This window comes from Eulemur rufifrons, chromosome 8 (assembly GCF_041146395.1).
Source record: "Eulemur rufifrons isolate Redbay chromosome 8, OSU_ERuf_1, whole genome shotgun sequence".
Classification (NCBI taxonomy): domain Eukaryota; kingdom Metazoa; phylum Chordata; class Mammalia; order Primates; family Lemuridae; genus Eulemur; species Eulemur rufifrons.
In genome coordinates, this window is record NC_090990.1 from 32585935 (window position 1) to 32607875 (window position 21941).

The window sequence follows — 21941 nt, forward strand, 5'->3', positions numbered from 1 at the left end:
CACTCCATATATAACCCTAGTAATTCTATATATTAATACATGAAGCGCTGTTCCAAATAGTCCCACATCTAAATTTGGGGCAAGGAAGACAGAATGCTTTGAGATTAGAAATCCTTGTTTTTAAACTTGCTCCCTTGCTGAACATCCTATTTAGGAGTTTATTAACCACTGGTACCATTTATTCAGGAATTTGCTAAGGAATGGGATTCTTAATGAAAGGCAAGCCTAGAGGAACTCTTTATCATCCTGCTTCCAGGTTTCATCATACATTCTTGGAGAGCAGGAAAGCAGACATTACGAAATGTTCCCAAAGAAGCAGCTGCCTGCTTTGGGAGATTACTTTTAAATAGGAAGTTCACGGACTAAGCTGTACCTGTGTTTCAATATTTATTTGCTCCTAATATTAACTAGAAATACTGTGTATCAGACACAAAGCTTTAGGATTTCTAGGGAATCTGTAAGAAAGACTACCGCACAGATACTGGCCTACAGGGTTATGCAGCACTGCACACTCTTAAGACTTTGCTTAGTTTTGCTCTAATTCAAAGAAAATTGAATATAAAGATATGTATGTATCACCACCAACACTGTACAAAACAAAACATCTGTAGAACTATAAAGCGAGGGAATAAAAAAACAGTTCAGAAAGAAGGAAATATGTCCATGAAAGACAAAATTAATACTGTAAATGTCCAAAGCTTTTAATGACTCTAAAAAAAGGTCTTTAGTTAATAACAAGATTTTTAATTATCCCTCAGAAGATCTCAAGAGATTTCGGATCCTCATTTCTTTCAAATCTACAAAGGTCCCTAGGCTCAGGGCAATATGAAATGTTCTTGAGGTCTGCTCCCTTCTTCCCCATTCCCAGAACCATCATGTGTGCAAGAGGAACCGAGTTGTTTTTATCCTGCTCATTGCATAAGTATAGCAAAGGCCACCTGGGAGTTCTTTTCCCCAACACAGTCCCTAGAAGAGTGGGTAGAAAAAGGTTGATAGGCAGGCAAAGAAGCAGTTTACAGTAGATGTATGTTTAAAAACTGAAATTCATCTAGTTACCATGTGTGGACACATTATTAGACTTCCAGCACTGCTGTGAATGGGACCTGAGAATTTCTAGCCTAGTGGGAGAACTGGTGTGCATTCTGAGAGAGTCCGCAGTAACAAAGCGAAGGAGGAAAGAAAGCCTCCACTAATTTAAACTGAGTGTGTCCTAACAGTTTATAAGGCTGCAGAGAATGACTTTTTCCAGAACAAGCTGAGTGTAAAATTTGGGGACAGGAGAATAGCAAGGGGTGTGTATGTGTGTGTGGGGGGGGGGAGGGGGGGGAAATGGAACAGAATGAAAAAAACTCATTAGAACAAAAACTCCAAATACAAGAGAAGCTTAACTCTATCATAGGCTTAGGCTTCTCTTTGCATAAATATGAATATAAAGCTTGAAAAAATGACTCATAAAACCAGAAGCTGGAGGGGTAAGGATGGTTAAATGACTGAAGGTCTTAGGAATGTGTGCTTTATTCTATAAGCAATGTATTCATAGGTTTAGGGTAAAATTATAGTAGAGAGAAAAGCTGAAAATTCTGGAGAGTATTGAAAAAATAAACGGAGCAAGATTCCAGAAACAGCAGAGGAGAAAGGGGTAAAAGGCATAAATGAAGTGACTAGTCCCAAATTTCTTCATCTAATGTTAGAGGAAAGGAACTGTGGGTGGGTCTAAGTAAAGACAAAGTCACAGATAGGGGTAGTATGCTGGGGAAATCATTTATCTGTTCACTAGGATTTTCTCTGAAGGCAGGGTCATTTTCTGCCAGGAGAGTGGCGATGGTAGAGAAAAGCTGCTGAGAAGAGTGGAAAGCTAGCTCAGGACAGGTGTAAGAATGCAGATGGTTCTGAGGGTTCAGCTAAGATTGGAACCATGAATTTATAGGGCTGCCAGTTTGTATCAGTGTATAATATTTTTCCTGAAAACTTTAATAGAAACAATGTAGTAGTAGACAAAGTAGATGTTAAAAGTAATCCAAAATTGAGGATTATAGTAAAAGGACAATGAGTGAGGACATGCAGAGAAATGCCTGAAGGCATAGAGGATCCAGATTGGACGAAGAAGGAAAGAAGAGGGAGAGACAGAAAGGGAGAGACAGAGAGAGGAGAGAGGGCAGGAGGGGCAGTAGTGAAGGACTAGAAAGATATGAGATTAAAATGAAGGAAACAGGATTCTGGGTAAAGATGGCAGATTAAACATAGGCGTTAACCCCTATTCCTTCCAAAAATTCAGTGACAATAAAGGGTCTTTTTTTTTTTTTTTTTTTAAAAGACATAAACACACAAGGACAAAGACCACAAGAAGAGACGACAACAAAATGTTGGAAGCTGGAAATCAGGATGGTGGTAATATATTTAGCATTTTCAAGAAAGCTGACTCCTAAACCAGCCATAAGGAAAGCTAAGAAGCAACCTGATTTATACTGCAGAAGCCCTGAAATGATCAGGAATTGGCAGTACAACTTTTACTTACCCAGGCAGGAGATTGGAAGATTCTTTTCTGAAGTCTATAGCCAGCTCCAAAGAAAAGGTTTAAAGGTATTGACATGGGGGTTCTCTTATGGCCGTATCATTTTATAGAAGTGAGAGTTAAAAGCACAGAAGAGTAAGACTAAAAGCCTCAGTGCCTACACTAGACAAGATATTCTTGGGAAAGTTCATGATCCTGACTTCCACAAATCCTTCTGCACCCCTCACCCTAAAATGCAAATCAGAGAAGCACTTTAGGGATTAGGGCTGGTTAGTAGCATTGTGGGTATTAATTTATATAAATAATATTTTAAGACTTTCCATACCAACAGGAAAATAATCAAGAGTTTACACCATTTCTCATTATCTGCAGTCCCAGAAATATAGATTTGGCCACAATCTTTGAAGTCTTGACTATAGTCCTTGTCTCCCCAGATATAAATGTCTAAAAAGATGAACTTGTAAACATTTTATTCCATCTAAAAAGATATCCTTTAGAAGCTTATTTTAATATTTTCATTAGCCTTCCAGTAAAAAACCTTGACAAGTATTAAAAAAAAAAAAAAAAAAACACTGGGGAAAAGCTACATGATTTTCTTATTAAATATTTGGCACAATATCTTTTACTTATGAACTATTAAAAACATATGTTTGTCAGAAATAAAACAGGAATTTTAGAGCTGGAGGGGTGGTCTTTAAAGAGCAACTAAGCCAATTTCAGCTGGGGAAATTGAGGCTTAGAGAAAAAAGTGATTTGCTCAAGGTCACTCAGTTGGTTTATCTCATGACTAGATTCCAAATTCTCCTGACTTGAATTTCCAGTACCATGCTTTTTCTACCAGCAACATTCTTTTCTACACATTAGACATGTGGGAAAGGTGTTGTGCTTTGTTGTTGTGCTTTGTTCAAATCCAATTAAGGTCATTAGAATGTGCACCCTTTGGAGTAAAGTTCCCAGTACTACCTGATAACTACAGTTTGCTGGGGAGACTGCCTCTGTACCTGATTATGGGCTTAGCAGGACTCCTGCTCCAACAGGTGTCTTATACTATCTCACTTTTTAGGACCAAATATGCATAAAGCCCAACAAAACACTGTCTTTGAAATCAAGCAAATATTTTAGAGAGAAAACAGATGGGATGTACATTCCATCATTGTCCTTTTCTTCTACAACCATTACAAAAGTAAGAAAACTTTACAAGACATTTTTGGTTCTCCTGTATACACAAAGGTCTTTTCCAAAATAACTTTAGTGTTTGTCCAATAGGAACTAGCCTCCACCTTTGGAAATTCTGTTTTAAAAAAAAGATGCAAGTACTGTATTCTCATATTCAAAAAATGTTTGAAAATCTGAATATAATTAGCTTTTACTCACACCATCTCACTGAGGCAGGAAGAACACAATACCCCAGAGGGTCATAGGAATGGGGGAAGAACATTTTTACTGCTCATTTATACAGCCAGCTGCCTGCCCTATTACAACGACACACCAAAGATCCTGAGTCACTGGGGTGTGGATTAGAAGAACGAGGAAAAAAATCTGCCACAACAAAATGCAACCTACTCTTAGGAAACTGGTAGAAGATCTGGTCTTAGTGACGCCAGTGTTTACCCAAAGCCCTGAGTTTAACATGTATGAGGGAAAAATACACATCGACCTGCTTTTCATCATCCCCTCACCTCTAACTAAGTCCATCTTCTTTGCTCCCATCAAGCCCAAGCCTTGTTCTCTTTGTCAAATACTACTGCGATTAAGGTATTTACTAATAGTACACTATATGCAGCCATAAGCTAGTTTCCAGGGAGTTTAAAAAGAAAGCAGGGCCGGGCGCGGTGGCTCACGCCTGTAATCCTAGCACTCTGGGAGGCCGAGGCGGGTGGATCGCTCAAGGTCAGGAGTTCGAGACCAGCCTGAGCAAGAGCGAGACCCCGTCTCTACTAAAAAATAGAAAGAAATTATATGGACAACTAAAAATATATATAGAAAAAATTAGCCGGGCATGGTGGCGCATGCCTGTAGTCCCAGCTACTCGGGAGGCTGAGGCAGTAGGATCGCTTGAGCCCAGGAGTTTGAGGTTGCTGTGAGCTAGGCTGACGCCATGGCACTCACTCTAGCCCGGGCAACAAAGTGAGACTTTGTCTCAAAAAAAAAAAAAAAAAAAAAAAAGAAAGCAGAAGACAGTAACTACCCTTTAGCTGTAACTAGGACTCTGGCTTCTAAGAACTTCATGTCTAAGACTGCCAACTCCAATATAAAGCAAAGCATAAACATCAGTGCTTGATGGATGCATAAATGAGTCAGGTCCCTTGTTTCATATAATAATAATCTCAAGTAGTTCTTTCTGTATTCCAAAAGACATAATCCCTTCAGAGTTTTGGAATTTGGCAATGCAATACTGTGTTACTTTTCAAGTTTTATACCTTAAATCTATCCTACATATTGCAGTCAGATTATCTTTTCAGAATTCTGAATTTTGAATCATCATTTCCCTCCTCAAAAGTCTTTAAGGATTCCCTGGTATTTAAGGCCCTCTGTTTTTAGAGCAACTTAACTTCCCAGCCTTATCTCCTCAAGCTTCCCAACATGGAACTTCCATTCAGGCCACAATGTCCTGCCTATAGTTTCCTAAACAAGCCTTGCACACCCTGCCCTTCCACCTTTGCTCATAGCATTCTACCCACATAGGATTCAGCTTCCCATGGCCCTTTCCATATCTGATCCAAATCCATCCTTCAAGTTTAATATCTCCTCTGAATTCTTTTAACAGTGTCCACTGGCCATAATTATTCAGTATTTGATATTGTTTGCTATTGTTTGTTAACCTTTTTGTTCATAATCTTATCTTCCACCAAGGCTGATGAAGTCTTTGAGATAAAGTCTCTTGCCTCAAGGATAAAATCTTCTGCCTTAAAGACCAAAATAACAAATACTTAAATACCAGATTTGAGGGATGAGAAGTAGAAAGCTTGAACTAATGGATAAGGAGCAGCTCTGTTCCTAATTAGATATGACATGGAATGAAACCCTTTCTTCCTCACTTTCAGCATTATTATCTGAAATAGTGGACTGGACTAAATGACCTACAAGCTGTGGGAGCCCATGATTCTAGAAATATCTATAAAAAAGATATTTTTAATACATTAAGAGATACTTATTGTTCAAACTCTTCTTTCTTCATAGAAAGAATTCCAGATCTAGTTAGTTATATCCGGAATGCTGTAAGAAATAAACTGTACTAATAAAGCTCCATCGTAGACACTCTTTATAGAGGGGGAAAAAGAAAAGAACTCTAGTGGGGTTGTCAAACCTGCCGGATGGATGGCCCTGATTCCTATTTTTGTAAATAAAGTTTTATTAGAACAGAGCCACACTAATTTGTGGCTTTGTGCTGTAACAGCAGAGTTGAATAAATGCAAGAGACCATATGGGCTGCAAAGCCTAAAATATTTACTATTTGGCTCTTTATAGAAAAAGTTTGCCAATCTTTGTTCTATATTCCAACATTCATCACAAAGTGCCAAAGCCCTGGATTGTAGACCCTCAATAATGGCTGGTCATTACACAATTTCACACTTATTCATTTAAATAAACATTTACTGGTATTTATTGTGTAGTTTTGTTTTGTTTTGTTTTTTTGGGTTTTTTTGAGACAGGGTCTCACTATCTTGTCCAAGGCTAGACTTGAATTCCTGTGCTCAAGTGATCCTCCCATTTCAGCCTCCAGAGTATCTGGAACTACAGGCATGCAACACCATACCCGGCTGAGATTTCTTATTTTTAACTAAATCCTTATTCAGTTTCCTCATCTGTAAAATGGGCATAATAATAGTATTTATTTCACAGAGTTATTGTGAGGAAATACAAAGCCTTTAACAGTGCCTGGCATAAAATTTGAAAAATGATAGCTGCTATCATTATCATGGTCAACACCATCATCATTGTCAACATCACCATCATCATCCTTTTCTGATGGCCTAGGAAAAGTAGGCTCCCTACAATGGCCATGACTACCCAACTGAAAGGAGGGAACCCTAGCATCCCTGAGGCTTGACATCATACTTTGCAGAGAGCTTATTTTGACAGCACTCAGACTGCAAACATAAGGATATGGGGAATATTCTTTTGATATGAAATGCAGCTGACCCCACAGCCCTCTGACATAAGAAATACCAAGAACTCATTAACTTTTCTGAGTTTATCAGAAAGCCAAATATGCTCTGAATTTATGAACACCTCCCCTGACAACTTAGAGGTCACTCGCAGTCCCAAACTCAAGCAACAATATTAAAAAACAATGTGAAATTAAATAAAATAATTCCATTGATTTATTACTACCACCCAAATCAATCATCTACCAAACTTAGTAGCAAACACAATTTCCTACTTATTATGAGAACCATGATTTTTAAAAAGCCTAACAGCCTGAAAATTTATATAGTTTTTTCTAATTCAATCCAATAAATAAATGATGTGTGTCTACTTTTCTTTTTTATAATGTTGGTCCTATCCCTCTAAAATGCATAGAGTTTGTCTAGGAAAGAATACTTTATGTTCTTTTGGGGATTCTTCAAAATTCTGGATAACAAAAACCTAAATGATTCCCTGGTAGAAAAAAGGTGACTTAAAATCAAGTGCCCATATCAACTCACTGGATAACTCAAATGTGATATATTCACACAATGGAATATTATTCAACAATAAAAAAGAATAGTATGGATATATGCTACACAGATGAAACTTCAAAACATTATGCTACATGAAAGAAGCCTACCACAAATAGCCACATATTAATATTATATGGTTACATTTATATGAAATGTCCAGGATAGGCAAATCTATGGAGACAGAGAGTGGTTGCCGGCCGGGCGCAGTGGCTCATGCCTTAATCCTAGCACTCTGGGAGGCCGAGGTGGGAGGATCGCTCGAGGTCAGGAGTTCGAGAACAGCCTGAGCAAGAGCGAGACCCCGTCTCTACTAAAAAATAGAAAGAAATTAACTGGACAACTAAAAATATATAGAAAAAGTTAGCTGGGCATGGTGGCACATGCGTGTAGTCCCAGCTACTTGGGAGGCTGAGGCAGCAGGATGGGGTGAGCCCAGGAGTTTGAGGTTGCTGTGAGCTAGGCTGACGCCATGGCACTCTAGTCTGGGCAACAGAGTAAGACTCTGTTTCAAAAAAAAAAAAAAAAAGAAAAAGAAAGTGGTTGCCTAGAGTGGAAGGAGAGTAGGGAAATAGGGAGTGACTTAATGGGTAGCAGATTTCTTTTTGGGGTAATAAAAATGTTCTAAACCTTAATTGTGGTGATGGCTGCACAACTCTGAATATACTGAAATCACTGAATTATACACTTTAAGTGGGTGGGTTGTATGGTATGAAAATTACATCTCAATAAAGTAGTGATATATAAAAAAGAAAATCAATGCCAGGACTTCTGTCTTCTACCTCAGATGCAGAAAGCTGGAAAGACAGTTGCTGCCATCTTAACAAGAAGAAAAAAACAGAATAATCTATAAAATCACACCTTTCCTTAACTTACAGGGCAACCAAGTAGCCAGAAATCTAAGGAAGACAAGAGCCTCCAAGGAGACATGAGACATAAACACTGACCCACCTATGGCATAGTATAGAAGGAAGATGGGGCCATTATTCAAGTGGGTAGGAAAAATTCAGCTAAAATTTTTAAACTAATTTCTAAAAGTTGAGTGTGAGCTAGCATGAGAGCATACCACCCCTGGGAACTGCTGACACATTTATTAATTTGCACCTACTTTCTCAAATACACAGAACTGTATACTGTAAACAGTAAATTTTACTGTATATAAATGACACCACAATAAACCTGACTTTAAAAAAAAAAAATCAAGTGACAGGTAATTAGAAACCACCTAAATGCCCAACAATACTGGATATGGCTAAATAAATGATGATATATATTCACATGACAGATTATTATTATACAGCTGTTGAAAATCATGTTAAAAGGAACAAGAGGACTGTAGCAGTCAGGATGATGACCCCTTAAAGATGTCCACATCCTAATCCCTGGAACCTGTGAGTCTGTTGCCTTATATGGCAAAAGGGACTTTGTAGATGTGGTTAAGGGTCTTGAGATGGGGTAATTACCATAGATTATCTTGGTGGGCCCAATGTAATCACAAAGGTCCTTATAAGAGGTAGACAAATAGTCAGCTAAGTAAGTTTTAACTAATATGTTATTTAATTCTCTAGAGTCACACAACCAGAATGCTCAAAATGTTAACTATATCATTAGAGCTGACTACAACATCACACATACAGTGAGTGGACTGCCAATTGAGTACTCTAGGGTTTATCTGATCCTGGGAACACATCTATGGTGTTAGATAGATGTTGCATACGCTAGCTGGAGCCCTTGTGGGCCTCTCCTTCTGCTATAGACATGGCCTAGAGAATGAGAATCAGAGCTCCAAGCAGCAGTTTCAGATTGCTGGACCGACTTCTATTACTGTTCATTTCTGGGGAGCTGGAAAATTCCTTTAGAATCCAATAGAGTAAAAGACTATCCATTTATCAAGCATCAAAGCACTGCTGGGCCACAAACTCTGATAGGTTGAACAGGAGTACCTAGTACATTAGAATTACCAAAGGAGCTTTTAAGAAATGCCTGTCCTATGGCAGCTCAATTAAATCAGAATCTTTTGTGGGGTGGGGTTCAGGTATCAGAATTTTAAAAAACGCTCTCTGGAATTGAGAACTACTGGTCTTGTGAGAAGAGCAGACGAGAAATCAATACTTACAGTAGTATGAAGCTGGAAAGGCTCTGATGGAATGGATATACATTTTTTTATACTATGCTCAGTTAGCTATCAAATGTTATTAGATAACATTCATTATAGTTTTTAATCAATGCAACAGGTTTGCTTTCAGAGGAAGAAAACAATTACCCAGGCAATTTAATTCTACAGTTGAAAGAATGATCCCTCCAAGGGTGAGAAAACTTGCTTTACCAGATTGGTGGCAAACCACAGGGTAAATCATGTTACTGTGTGTTAAAGGTTAAATTCTCTGGAAGTGATGCTGACACAGAATTTGGGGTGTAAGATGTTTATTAGGAATTAACATCTGTGAAAGGAGGGAGAGGAAGCAGGATTGGGCAGAGGAAAAAACTGAACTAAGATGCAGGTTTTATAAAGCTTCAACCAGCCCAGCAGGGAATACTGGAGCAAGTATTGCCTGTCAAAGTGGCTGGCCCTTTATATCCCTGCCTCATGCTGTCAGGAGATGCATGACCTCAGACAATGCGACTCTTTGCATATGAGGTAGATTCTGAAGTTTGTCAGAGCTAAAGGCTGACTGTTGACTACACTACCTAGATGATGAGCAGCATGTCCTTCCTTGAAGAGAGACGTAGGTAATGTATCTCTGTTTATCACATAACACTATAGAAATGGACACAGTGGGTTAAGAGGGAGCTCTTTTTCTCAGGAATTTATCCTAACCTAGGCCTTTCTCTCTCTAGGAACACAAGAAAAGAAATATGGGGCTATTTGTTGCCAATATTTAAACAATAAAACCCCCTGAAGGGTGACTTTCCATTGCTTTAACATTTGGATTGAGCTGGTGGTTTGTCCAAGATCTCAGAAAAAGGCATCTCACTGAGACAAGGTGCATCCCACATATAGCCATATGACTCTCCCTAATATGTGGGGGAACAATACAAGGCTGAAGGGAATAGTGCTATATGAGCATGCATTTTTTTTTTCCCAAGGTGTCTTTCAACTTCATTGTTTCTAAGAAACTCTTGACTTGAAGCCTAAAGATTTAGAATTTAATTAGTCTTCTATTACTGAGTAACACATTACCTCAAACTCAGAGCCTTAAAACAACAAACATTTATTATCTCACAATTTCTGTGGCTCAGCAATCTGGGAGTGGTTTATGTGGGTAGATTTGACGTGGGGTCTCTCATAAGGCTGCGGTCAAGCTGCTGGTTGGGGTTGCAGTCGTTTTAAGGCTCGATGGATAGAAGAGTTGCTTTCAACATGGCTGCTGACGGGCCTCAGAATATCTGCTTCTAACCTCACTCACGTGGTTGCTGGCAGGCCTCAGTTCCTCACCACATGGGCTTCTCCACAGCCTGCCTGAGTGTCCTTAGGGCATGGCAGCTAGCTTTCCTTTCCCCAGAGTTTTGTCATGACCTAGAGGTATCTTCCCCAGAGTGAAAGAGGGAGTACGAGAATGTTGAGTGGGCATCAAAGACAGAAGCTGCAGTCTTTATAAGCTGATTTTGGAAGTGACATCCTTTTGCTTCTGCCACATGATATTCACTAGAAGCAAATCACTAAGTCCAGCTCACACTTAAGGGGAGAGAGAAATTAAGCTCTACCTCCTGAGGGGAAATGTTTCAAAAAATCTGTGAACATATCTTTAAACTCCCACAAAAATTAAATAGAATAGACAGGTTCAGAGTTCAGTTAGTTTTTCTTTTGTTTTGGGTAAGGAAGAAATGAATAATCCGACAAAAGCCACTAGCCATATCCACTGCAGAATGCATTCTGAAGCAACCTGGCTTTATTCAGCAAGAGCAAAATTCTCCCCAACTGGTCTCCTCCCTAGCAGGCATCTCTTGCCATGGTCATTAAACGAGGCGAGGCCCCTTCCCAAAAGCAAGAACAATGGCTTTATCCATTGGACTATCCTTAGAAACAATACTACCCCCTAAAATCCTGCTGCTCTCCTTAGGTCCTTAGGTTTCATTTTTTCCCCCTTTAGACTTCTTAATCTCCAAGATAGTATAATACATGTGAGCTTTTGCTTGTTTTAAAAACTTTTTAAATTGGGAAAAATTTTAAAAATACAGAAAAATACAAAGAAAAACAATAATCATCCATACTTCCACATTCCAGAATTGTTACTATCTCAACATAAATATTTTTTTTTTTTTTTTTTTTGAGACAGAGTCTTGCTTTGTTGTCCGGGCTAGAGTGAGTGCCGTGGCGTCAGCCTAGCTCACAGCAACCTCAAACTCCTGGGCTCAAGCAATCCTACTGCCTCAGCCTCCCGAGTAGCTGGGACTACAGGCATGTGCCATCATGCCCGGCTAATTTTTTCTGTATATATTTTAGTTGGCCAGATAATTTCGTTTATTTTTTTAGTAGAGACGGGGTCTCACTCTTGCTCAGGCTGGTCTCAAACTCCTGACCTTGAGCGATCCACCTGCCTCGGCCTCCCAGAGTGCTAGGATTACAGGCGTGAGCCACCACGCCTGGCCGAACATAAATATTTTTAGTTGTTTTTTTAAAATCACATTTGTTTTATGAAAAAAGATGCATAGTTATAGAATTCAAGGACTTTAGAAAATTACTAAGAGTTTTAAAAATTCATCATAATTCTTATTACTCAGCAATAACAATCATTATAAATGACCCCTCTCTCTATGCATTTATACAAATAGGTAGATGTACCTTTAGAAAAACAAGATCATAATACCAGTTCTATTTTTTAAAATAAAAACTGCTATATTCCATGTTACTTGTATTTAATAGAAGAAAAAAGAAAGTGAAAATGAAGGAACTATTAAACTTATAAAATATGTCTTCATCATTAAAGATACTTCTTTTTTTGTTTGTTTTTCCATTCTTTTTTTTAATTATTACTACTTCTAAGAAGATCCTTTGTTTACAAACAGATTTTAAGAACAAAATATTAAGACATTGGAGTTATTATGGTGTTTTTTTTTTTTTTAAGTTTGTTATTTTTTTTAACTTCCCACTATAAAAGATGAGCCTATTAATACCTTTCTTCATTGGCCTAGTTTCTTCTTCTAACACTTATCTCCTGATTTTTAAAATGTTTTTTATTTATTTGTTTTGTAGAGGCAGGGTCTTGCTTTGTTATGCAGGCTGGAATGTGCAGTGGCCTAATCATAGCTTACTGTAACCTCAAACTCCTGGGCTCAAGCGATCCTCTAGCCTCAGCCTCCCGAGTAGCTGGGACTACAGGCACCTGCCACCACGCCTAACTAATTTCTATTTTTTTTTGTAGAGATAATGGTCTCACTATGTTGCTCAGGCTGGTCTCAAACTCCTGGCCTCAAGTGATCCTCCAACCTCAGCCTCCCAAAGCACTGGGATCACAGGTATGAGCCACCATACTCCGCCTGAATTTTTTACTGATTCAATTCTTGGCTGCCTTCACTGTCAAGGCCTCAGAGGTGCCATATTCTTAAGTCCTTTCATGTTTCAGACTGTCTTCCTGTTGCTTTTATATTTGAATGAGATCTTCATCGTTTATAATATTCTTGAATTCCACTTTCTTTACTTGAGAACTCCATAGACATTTTTCCTCTGGTATTGAATGTTGGGAATAACTCAGAGGTAAGCCTAATTTTTCCTTCCATGTAAATGATTTGCTTTTTGCCTCTGGATAAAGAATTCTTTCTTTATTCATGAAACTGAATATGTTTATTAGGCTATATTGGGCAAATTTTCTTGGAACACACTATATTCTTAAAATCTGTGATTTTACTTGGTTCAGGCAATTTTATTATATCTTTTTATTTTTAAAAATTAAAATTGAAGTTATATATGCACATACAGAGGCAGATAGTTTCTCAAGACTTATGATGAAAAAAATTCAGTCATCTATTCCCTTTCCTACCCATTTTCTGTTCCCTAAACAGACCCACTTTCAACTATGCAGATCCATTTAGTATTTATATCTATCTCTTATATTGATATTTCTTGGGTTTTCCATTTCAGGAATTATCTGATTTCCCACTGTGGAACACAGGATTTAATTTCTTTCATTACCAATCCTGCTCTCACTTTATGTACCCACACTTCCTATACGTTCTACCTTCCCAATATAATTGTTATTTTGGTTAGCTCAATAATCAATGCTTAAGTTAGTATGACTTCAGCTCTAGGTATTGGCTATTAACTATGGAAGAGGAAGATTTACCTGTCTTTTCTTCCCTCATGCCTCCAACACACTAACCTCCCCCTATCATTCCAATGTAATTATATCATAATTTTGGCTAGATAGAGTCAGTCGTTGCGTCATTATGCATATATAAATATTAGTTACAGCTGAACCATTCAGTGGCTGATAATTTTTTTCCCTGCACATTTTTGTTGTTTGTCTTGGCATTAACAGTCTTATTATTTTTTAGTTTTCTAGGTGCTTATCAATAATTCAACTCCAAACTAACCACCAAGTGCCGTAAGTCCCATCCCTTCAGAATGTTGAGACACATCAAGTATTGTCATGTTCATCAGAAGAAATATGATCACCTTGATAAAAGCTTTCTGACCCATTCCAATCTCTCTGGTTGTCATCTATACTGGGTGAACACGTGTTATCCTTGGATCTCCCTTTATCATCTTTCTGGGGATTCATTTTATCTCTTAATTGGATGACCTTTTCCCTATGTCCTATGTCTTTCAAGTTTATGTCAGGGTTTTGGTGTTATACATCCTGTAGTAGCTTTCTGAAAACAGATGTATGGAAAGCAAATGTCTCATTCTACGCTCATACTTGATTGATAGTTTGACTAGATATAGATTTAAGAATTTTAAAGGCTTTTGTTTATAGTTTCCAGTGTTGCTATTAAGAAGTTCAAAGCTATTTTAATTCCTTTGTATAAGATATTCCTCCTCTATTCTGAGAGCCTGTAAGATCTCTTTGTCATCAGAGTTATAAAATTTCACAATGACAACCTTGGTATGTTTCTTTTCATCCACTATGCTGGGTACTCAGTTTCCTTTCAGTCTAGAAATCCAGCTCCTTTCATTCTGAGAATTTTTTTTTTTTTAATCATTTCACTGATGATTTCTTTCCCCTTCATTTCTCTGTTCTTTTTTTCTGGAACTCCATATTAGGAATGTTTTCTATCTCAGAGACATTGGTTATATTGAATCATCTTTGTCTTTCATTTCTATTAGATTCCAATTTCCTTTTTTTCTCTCTTTTTTTGCCATTCATTACAGACATCTTGCAAGATTCTAATTTCCTTAACCATTTTTTTCCATCTAAATCACTGAATATCACAAACCATTCCTCTATGTCAATAATTTGATTTTCAGTGGTACCTATTCTGTTCTTTGCTACTTTTAAATTTATTAATTAATTCTGTAATTATTTGGTCCTCAAATTTTTTTAGTTCTATGATATCTTCTTTTATCTATTTGTGTTGTTTTAGCTTCTCATTACTGAACTCTTATTTATTAAATTCATGTTTTAGTGAGTTGTTTTATAGTTGTAGAGTTACATAGTTTTAAGGAAATGACTTCAATTTCTTGAGTTCCATTTTTTCCAGGATAGGTTCTTTGTCTTTTATAGGGCATTTTTCTTGCTTTCATTTTGTTTGCTGTAGCATGTTTGTACAGTTGACACGTTGATTCTTTTGGTCTTTTTTATGCTTGAATCATGGTTGTGCTCGATGTTTTATTTGTTCTGATATAATACAGACAAATTCTTCTCTCTTATTCTCCTGTATCTGAGGCTAGCTACCATGTAAGTGCTGGTGTAGAGAAACCTGGAACCCTTGTACACTGTTGCTGGGATTATAAAATGGGTGCAAACTGCTATGGAAAACAGTATGGAGGTACCTTGAAAAATTAAACACAGAAGTACCATTTGAACCAGCAATCCCACTTCTGGGTATATATCCAAAAGAGATATAAGTAAGGTCTCGAAGAGATATCCGCATACCCATGTGCACTGCAGCACTATTCACAATAGCCAAGAGGTGGAAGCAACCCAAATGTCTGTCAATAGATGAATAAAATGTGGTATGTACATATAACTGAATATTATTCAGCCTTAAAAAAAAAAGGTAATCCTGTCATATGCTATATGGATAAACCTTGAGGATACTATGCTAAGTGAAATAAGCCACTCACAAAAAGATAAATACTGTATGATTGCACTTACATGAGATATCTAAAGTAGTCAGATGTATTGAAACAGGAAGTAGAATGGTGATTAGTTAGCAGGCGACTGTGGAGAGGGGGAAAAGGGAATGTTTAATGGGTACAGAGTGTCAGATTTGCAAGATGAAAAAGTTCTGAAGATCTGTTTCACTACAATGTCAATATATTTAACACTACTGAACTGTTCATTTAAAAAAAGTTAAGATGTAAGTGAAACAACTCAGTCAAACATCACATGTTCTCACTTATGAGTGAAAGCTAAATAATGTGTACACACAGACATAGAATGTGGAATAATCTCTGACACCAGAGACTTGGAAGGGTGGGAGGGGGTGAGGGCTGGGAAATTACTTAATGGATACAATGTACATTATGTGGGTGATGGTTACTCTAAAAGCCCAGACTTTACCAATAAACAATATATTCATATAACAAAACTGCACTTGTACCCTTAAATTTATACAAATAAAATGTTTCAAATGGTTAAGATGGTAAATTTTATGTTTTTTTTTTTTAACCACAATTTTTTTTTTTAAAAAGGAAGTTCTGTAACACTGTCAGAAAGACAGTCCTATTCTCCCCACAGCTGCTTTGCCCCACTCCTATGCAGGATTTGGTTTTACCTTGGCAAGAAAAGACAGGGAAACATAAGCTTATGTAGTGAAGAAAAGCCTTCTTCCTGTCTCATGGGAAAAATATTCACATACTTTTGTCAATTTCACACAGTATAAACTAGTCTTCATTCCCTCTTTCCCACCCACTGGGTGGTTTTATTTTGTTTTAAGACAAGGAGAAATGCCAGAAGAAAAACCCTAGGGCTTACTTCTGTAGGATAGATCCCTTAATGACCAGCTCTTCATCCAAGTCCGCTTCATTAGCCATGAAGAGCAGCCTCTTTCCTGTGCTGTCCACTCCAATGAAGTCACGCTGTTCCACTGAATCATACAAAAGAAAGAAAATCAAATAAAGCCATTTGCCCTGCCTGCATGACTAAGTCAAGGGACAGGGCACCTGCTCACATTGCTCTTGGAACCAAGTACAGGATTGAGATGAGAGAAGAGCCATGATGAGTGTTATGTAGCACATATCATGTTTAAAACATGGGCAGTTAAAATTTTTTTGTGTTGCTCTAAAGGATATTATTAGGTTAATTGGTGAAGTTTGAGTAAGGTCTGCAGATTAAAGTATTGTACCAATTTCCTATTTTAAGAGACCATCCTTTTTGGGGGCAGGGAGGAAATACATGCTGACATGTTTGAAGGCAAACGGGAATCATACCTGCAGCTTATTTTCAAATAGCTCAGAAAAATAATAATTTTATATATCTTAAATTGTGCATGTTATATATATTGAAAATATTGTAAGGAAAGAGAGAATGACAGAGTAAATGTTAACATTTGGGGAATCTGGGTAAAGGATATAGAAGTTCTTTGTACTATTCTTATAACCATTCTGTAAATGCAAAATTGTTTCAAAAATAAAAAATTTAAAGATACTGGTTACCCAAGTAAACCTACCACACGGCACAGAAAATAAAATGAGGAATTCTCTTTGTGTAAATAATAACCTGGCTCTGCTTACTGTGAAAATGAGAATATTATTATTTAAGGTCACCCACATTCAACTAACATTAGTTACATGTCTACTATGCAATAGACTTTATGCTATGTATGGGACATCAAAAAAAAAAAAAATAGGCTGGGTGTGGTGGCTCACACCTGTAATCCTAGTGCTTTGGGAGGCCAAGGTATGAGGATCGCTTGAGGCCAGCCTGGGCAACATAGCAAGACCCCACCTCTACAAAAAATTTTAAAAAACTAAAAGAAAATTTAGCTGGGTGTGGTGGTGTGCGCCTGTAGTCTCAGCTATTCAGGAGGCTGAGGCAGGAGCATCATTTGAGCCCAGGAGTTTGAGGCTGCAGTGAGCTGTGATCATGCCATTGCACTCCAGCATGGGCAACAGAGCAAGACGCTGTCTCAAAAAAAAAAAAAAAAGTGTATACATTGCTAGGTGTGGTGAATTCTCTGGTAGACAATGATCTTACAGGCTGCCGTATTATTGCATTTTCTGTGTCATGCTTCTCCCCGCAACCAGATTATAAAATCTTCAAAGGCAAATTTACGATTCACTTGTATCTCCTATAACATCTGGCATAGTGTGTACACTTAATATTAGGTTATTAAGTATGAAATGTCCGTTTCCCTTAAGTACTAAGTTTGACAAATGATATCTTTGACATTTCACTTGGACACTTCTTATTTATTTTTTTTATTGTGAAGGTACATACATCCTGATTCTTTCAAATGCATGTTTTGGCTTGTGATTATCTTTCAATTTTTTTTTGGAGCAATTTTAGTGAAATCATGGATAAGTCAAAAATTCATGTTGTTTTTGAATATGAGTTCCATCATGGAACCAGTGCTGCACAGACAGCTTGAAGTATCAACAAAGTGCTTGGGAAGGATGTGGCTAATGAATGCACAGTACATCAATGGTTTGAGAAGTCCCATTCTGGTGATTTTAATCTTGAAAATGAGCCACGTGGGTGACCTGAGACCAAGGTGGGTAATGATAAGATGAAAGCTATAGTGGAAATGAATCCATCTCAACCTATGCGTGAATTAGCAGCAAGGTTTGACGTTACTATTTCAACAATATTGGACCACTTGAAACAAATGGGCAAGGTAAAGAAGCTGGATAGATGGGTACCGCATGAATTAAACGAGCATCAGAAGAGAAATCATCTTGAAGCTTGCCTTTCTTTGCTGTCATGACATAAAGATGAACCATTTCTACACCACATAGTTATGTGTGATGAAAAATGGATTCTTTTGGACAATCACAACCGTTCCACACAATGGTCGGATAAGGATGAAGTGCTGAAACACAGTCTCAAACCAAATACACATCAAAAAAAGCTGATGGTGTCTGTTTGGTGGTCCAGCACTGGTATTATCCACTACAGTTTCATGAAACCTGGTCAATCAATTACAACGGATGTCTACTGCAACCAACTGAATGAAATGATGAGGATCCTTGCGATTAAGCAGCCAAGATTGGTCAACAGAGACAGGGCAATCCTCTTGCAAGACCATATGTTGCAAAAAACAATGCTGCTCAAACTATAGAAGCTTGACTTGGAATCTCTCTGTCATCCACCATATTCTTCAGGTCTTGCACCAACTGAATATCACTTCTTCCAGACTTTGGATCACTTCTTGCAAGGAAAAATATTCAATTCTCAAAAAGCTATGGATGGGCCGGGCGCGGTGGCTCACGCCTGTAATCCTAGCACTCTGGGAGGCCGAGGTGGGCGGATCGTTTGAGCTCAGGAGTTCGAGACCAGCCTGAGCAAGAGCGAGACCCCACCTCTACCAAAAATAGAAAGAAATTATATGGACAGCTAAAAATACATATAGAAAAAATTAGCCGGGCATGGTGGCGCATGCCTGTAGTCCCAGCTACTCGGGAGGCTGAGACAGGAGGATCGCTTGAGCTCGGGAGTTTGAGGTTGCTGTGAGCTAGGCTGACGCCACGGCACTCACTCTAGCCTGGGCAACAGAGTGAGACTCTGTCTCAAAAAAAAAAAAAAAAAAAAAAAGCTATGGAAAATACCTTTCATGATTTCATGGGCACTTACTCTCCAGGCTTCTTTGCTGCTGGCATAAGCTAGCTACTGTTAAAATGGCAAAACTATGTTGATAGTTTAGGCACACACTTTGATTAATTGCACTGCTTCTTTTTTTATTTGAAATCAGACATTTTATATTTAATGACCTAATATTATAATATGTTCTACTAATATCTGTACAGTATCTATAGCTTACAAAAATGTTTTCATGTCAAGATAGCATAGCATAATGATTAAGCATAGAGTTTCTAAAGCCAGACCACCTGGGTGTGAATCCTAGCTCAGCCAATTACTAGTTTATGTCTGAGCAAGTTACTTAACCTCTCTGTTGCTCAGTTCCCTCTGTAAAGTGGGGGTAATATTAGTGTCTACCTCACAGGTTTGTCATGAAGACCAAATGAGTTAATATTTGCAAAGCATTTATAATAGTGTTAGTAACTAAAACATTAAATAAAATATTTAAGTTAAAAAAATTAAAATACATGCTGCTCTCATTTGATCCTCACAACAATCAAATAAAGCAATGCCTTAATACCTCTTTACAAAGGAGAAACTGAAGGTTTAGCTCTAGGGAAAATGATATTTGTACAGATGAATTTGTCTGCCTCTTATTCACAGACAATGGCTACTATACAACTGAATATGCTTCACTGTTGGCTGTAGCTGCCTATATACCTATAACCAAACGTATCGCCCAATTGCATAGTATGTTTAGCTCAGGCACTTGAAAGCATTCAAGACCATCAATCAGATGGTCTCTAGTCCTCTTACCATACGCAGTGTTTAAAGATGACTAGAAAGAAATGATCATAAAAAGTACTATGTTGGTTTTTTTTTAAGTAACCAAGTTTAGTGAAATTCAAAAACAGGCAAATATACTGTCAAATACTGTCAATTCAAAGTTAAATTTTGCAGAGAATTTCAAACGCCCCATAGCAGCTTTGACATATATATATCAATTCATCCATTACAAGGAAACTTGAGAATGTTAACAAAGTCTGTAAAGATCTGATTATGAGCCAACCATTTAAAAAAGAAACACAGAGATGTTATTTTTGGATACAATCTGGAGTGCTTACCCTACCCAAGGCCTTAGGCTCACAAAAACCTTGAATCACTAATGTCCTGGGAGTAAAAATTTCCAGTCAGCCAATTTTTCAAGAAATGTTGCACTTTAGCACATTTTTCTCCCTCTCAGGCCCTTGGCCTTACATTGCTTCTTTGTAGCTACCACAGGTACTGGGACCTCAGAATATGATATAAATTATAGAAACTTGGAAAGGTTTCTTTCTGTTCTGATTTAGCTAAGTGAATTTCACTTTGGGAACAAAGCAGATATCTTAGAATGTCTATCCTAAGAAAGACTATACAAATAAGGTTAAGAAAGAAGATAACACTATGAACTTCCATTTTAAAAAATTCTGTCATATTCAACAATTCACACTATTTGATTATTACTTCTCTTACTGACCCTTCTGTATCCTCTATAGTCATTTACTTATCCATTCATTCATTCATTGAACCGATAAATATATTTGTGTACCTACCCTGTGGCAGGTGCTAGGTTTGAAGTTGGGAATTGCAACTCATTTTATGAGGCCAGAATGACCCTGATGCCAAAACCAAAGATATTACGAAAAAGGAAAATTATGGGCATATTTACTCATTACGCAAATTTAAAGATCTTAAACAAAATATGAGCAAATTAAAACAGTATGTATAGTTGATTAAAAAGAGTCACAAACTTGTTTTAGCTCCTCCCATCCAGAGGTAAAATTAGTTTCCTAACTTTTGTTATCTAGGCTGGCCCAGTAACTAGCTTTGACTAACAAGAGTACAGCTGAAGTGACACAGTGCATGTTCTGAGTTTAGGCCTCAAGAAACATTGTAGCTGCTGTTCTCACTCTCTTAGAACCTGGGGCTGCTATCCTGTGAACAAGCCTGGGCTAACCTGGATGATAAGAAACTAGATGGAAAGAAAAACCCAGTTGTCATAGCTGAGGCCCAAGACCCATTAGTGAGCCCAGTTGTGGTAGGGAGAATAAGATAAGAATGACAGTTGCCTCCTGGTATTTACACCCTTGTGTACCCCCTCTCCTTGAGTATGGGCCAGACTAGTGACTTGCTTCTAACCAAAAGAACATTGTAGGCCAGGCACGGGGGCTCATGCCTGTAATCCTAACACTCTGGGAGGCCAAGAGGGTAGGACTGCTTGAGCTTAGGAGTTCTAGACCAGCCAGGGCAAGAGTGAGGCCCATCTCTACTAAAAATAGAAAAATTAGCTGGGCATCATGGCGCATGTCTGTAGTCCCAGCTACTGAGGAGGCTGAGGCAGGAGGATCGCTTGAGCTCAGGAGTTTGACGTTACAGTGAGCTATGATGATGCCATGGCACTCTACATGGGGCGACAGAGTGAGACTCTGTCTCAAAAAAAAAAAAAAAAAAGTACATGATATAGGTAATGAAATGTTACTTCCATGATTACATTACATAAGATTTTGATTTGTCTTTCTAGAACATTCTCTTCCTTACTGGCTTTGATGCAGCAAGTTGCCATGTTGGAGAGGCCCAAGTGATAAAGAAAGAGGGTAGCTTCTGGCCAATAGCTAGCTAGAAACCAAGGCTCTCAGTCCAACAGGCCTTAGGGAAATGAAATTCTGCCAATAACAAAGTGAGCCTGGAAGCAAATCCTTTCCCAGCTGAGCCTTCAGATGATACTCCAACTCTAGCTGATATCTTGCTTGCAGCCTTGGGAAAGACTCTGAATCAGAGGACCTGGCTAAGTTATGCCTGGATTCCTGATCCATGATGTTGTTTTAAACTGTTAAATTTGTCGTAATTTTTCACAAGCTGACTTCACTTGAACAGTGGACTCTTGACTGT

The 21941-nt window shown here is 37.9% G+C and overlaps 1 protein-coding gene across 1 annotated transcript in view; it reads right to left on the minus strand.

The window, feature by feature from the left end:
• The window catches only part of EIF2B3 (eukaryotic translation initiation factor 2B subunit gamma), a 101064-nt gene that overhangs the window by 41770 nt on the left and 37353 nt on the right, over positions 1-21941 (minus strand). Inside the window, exon 5 of the mRNA XM_069479866.1 lies at positions 16251-16362. Within this exon, the coding sequence (XP_069335967.1) occupies positions 16251-16362 (112 nt within the window). The remainder of the gene's footprint in view (positions 1-16250; positions 16363-21941) is intronic.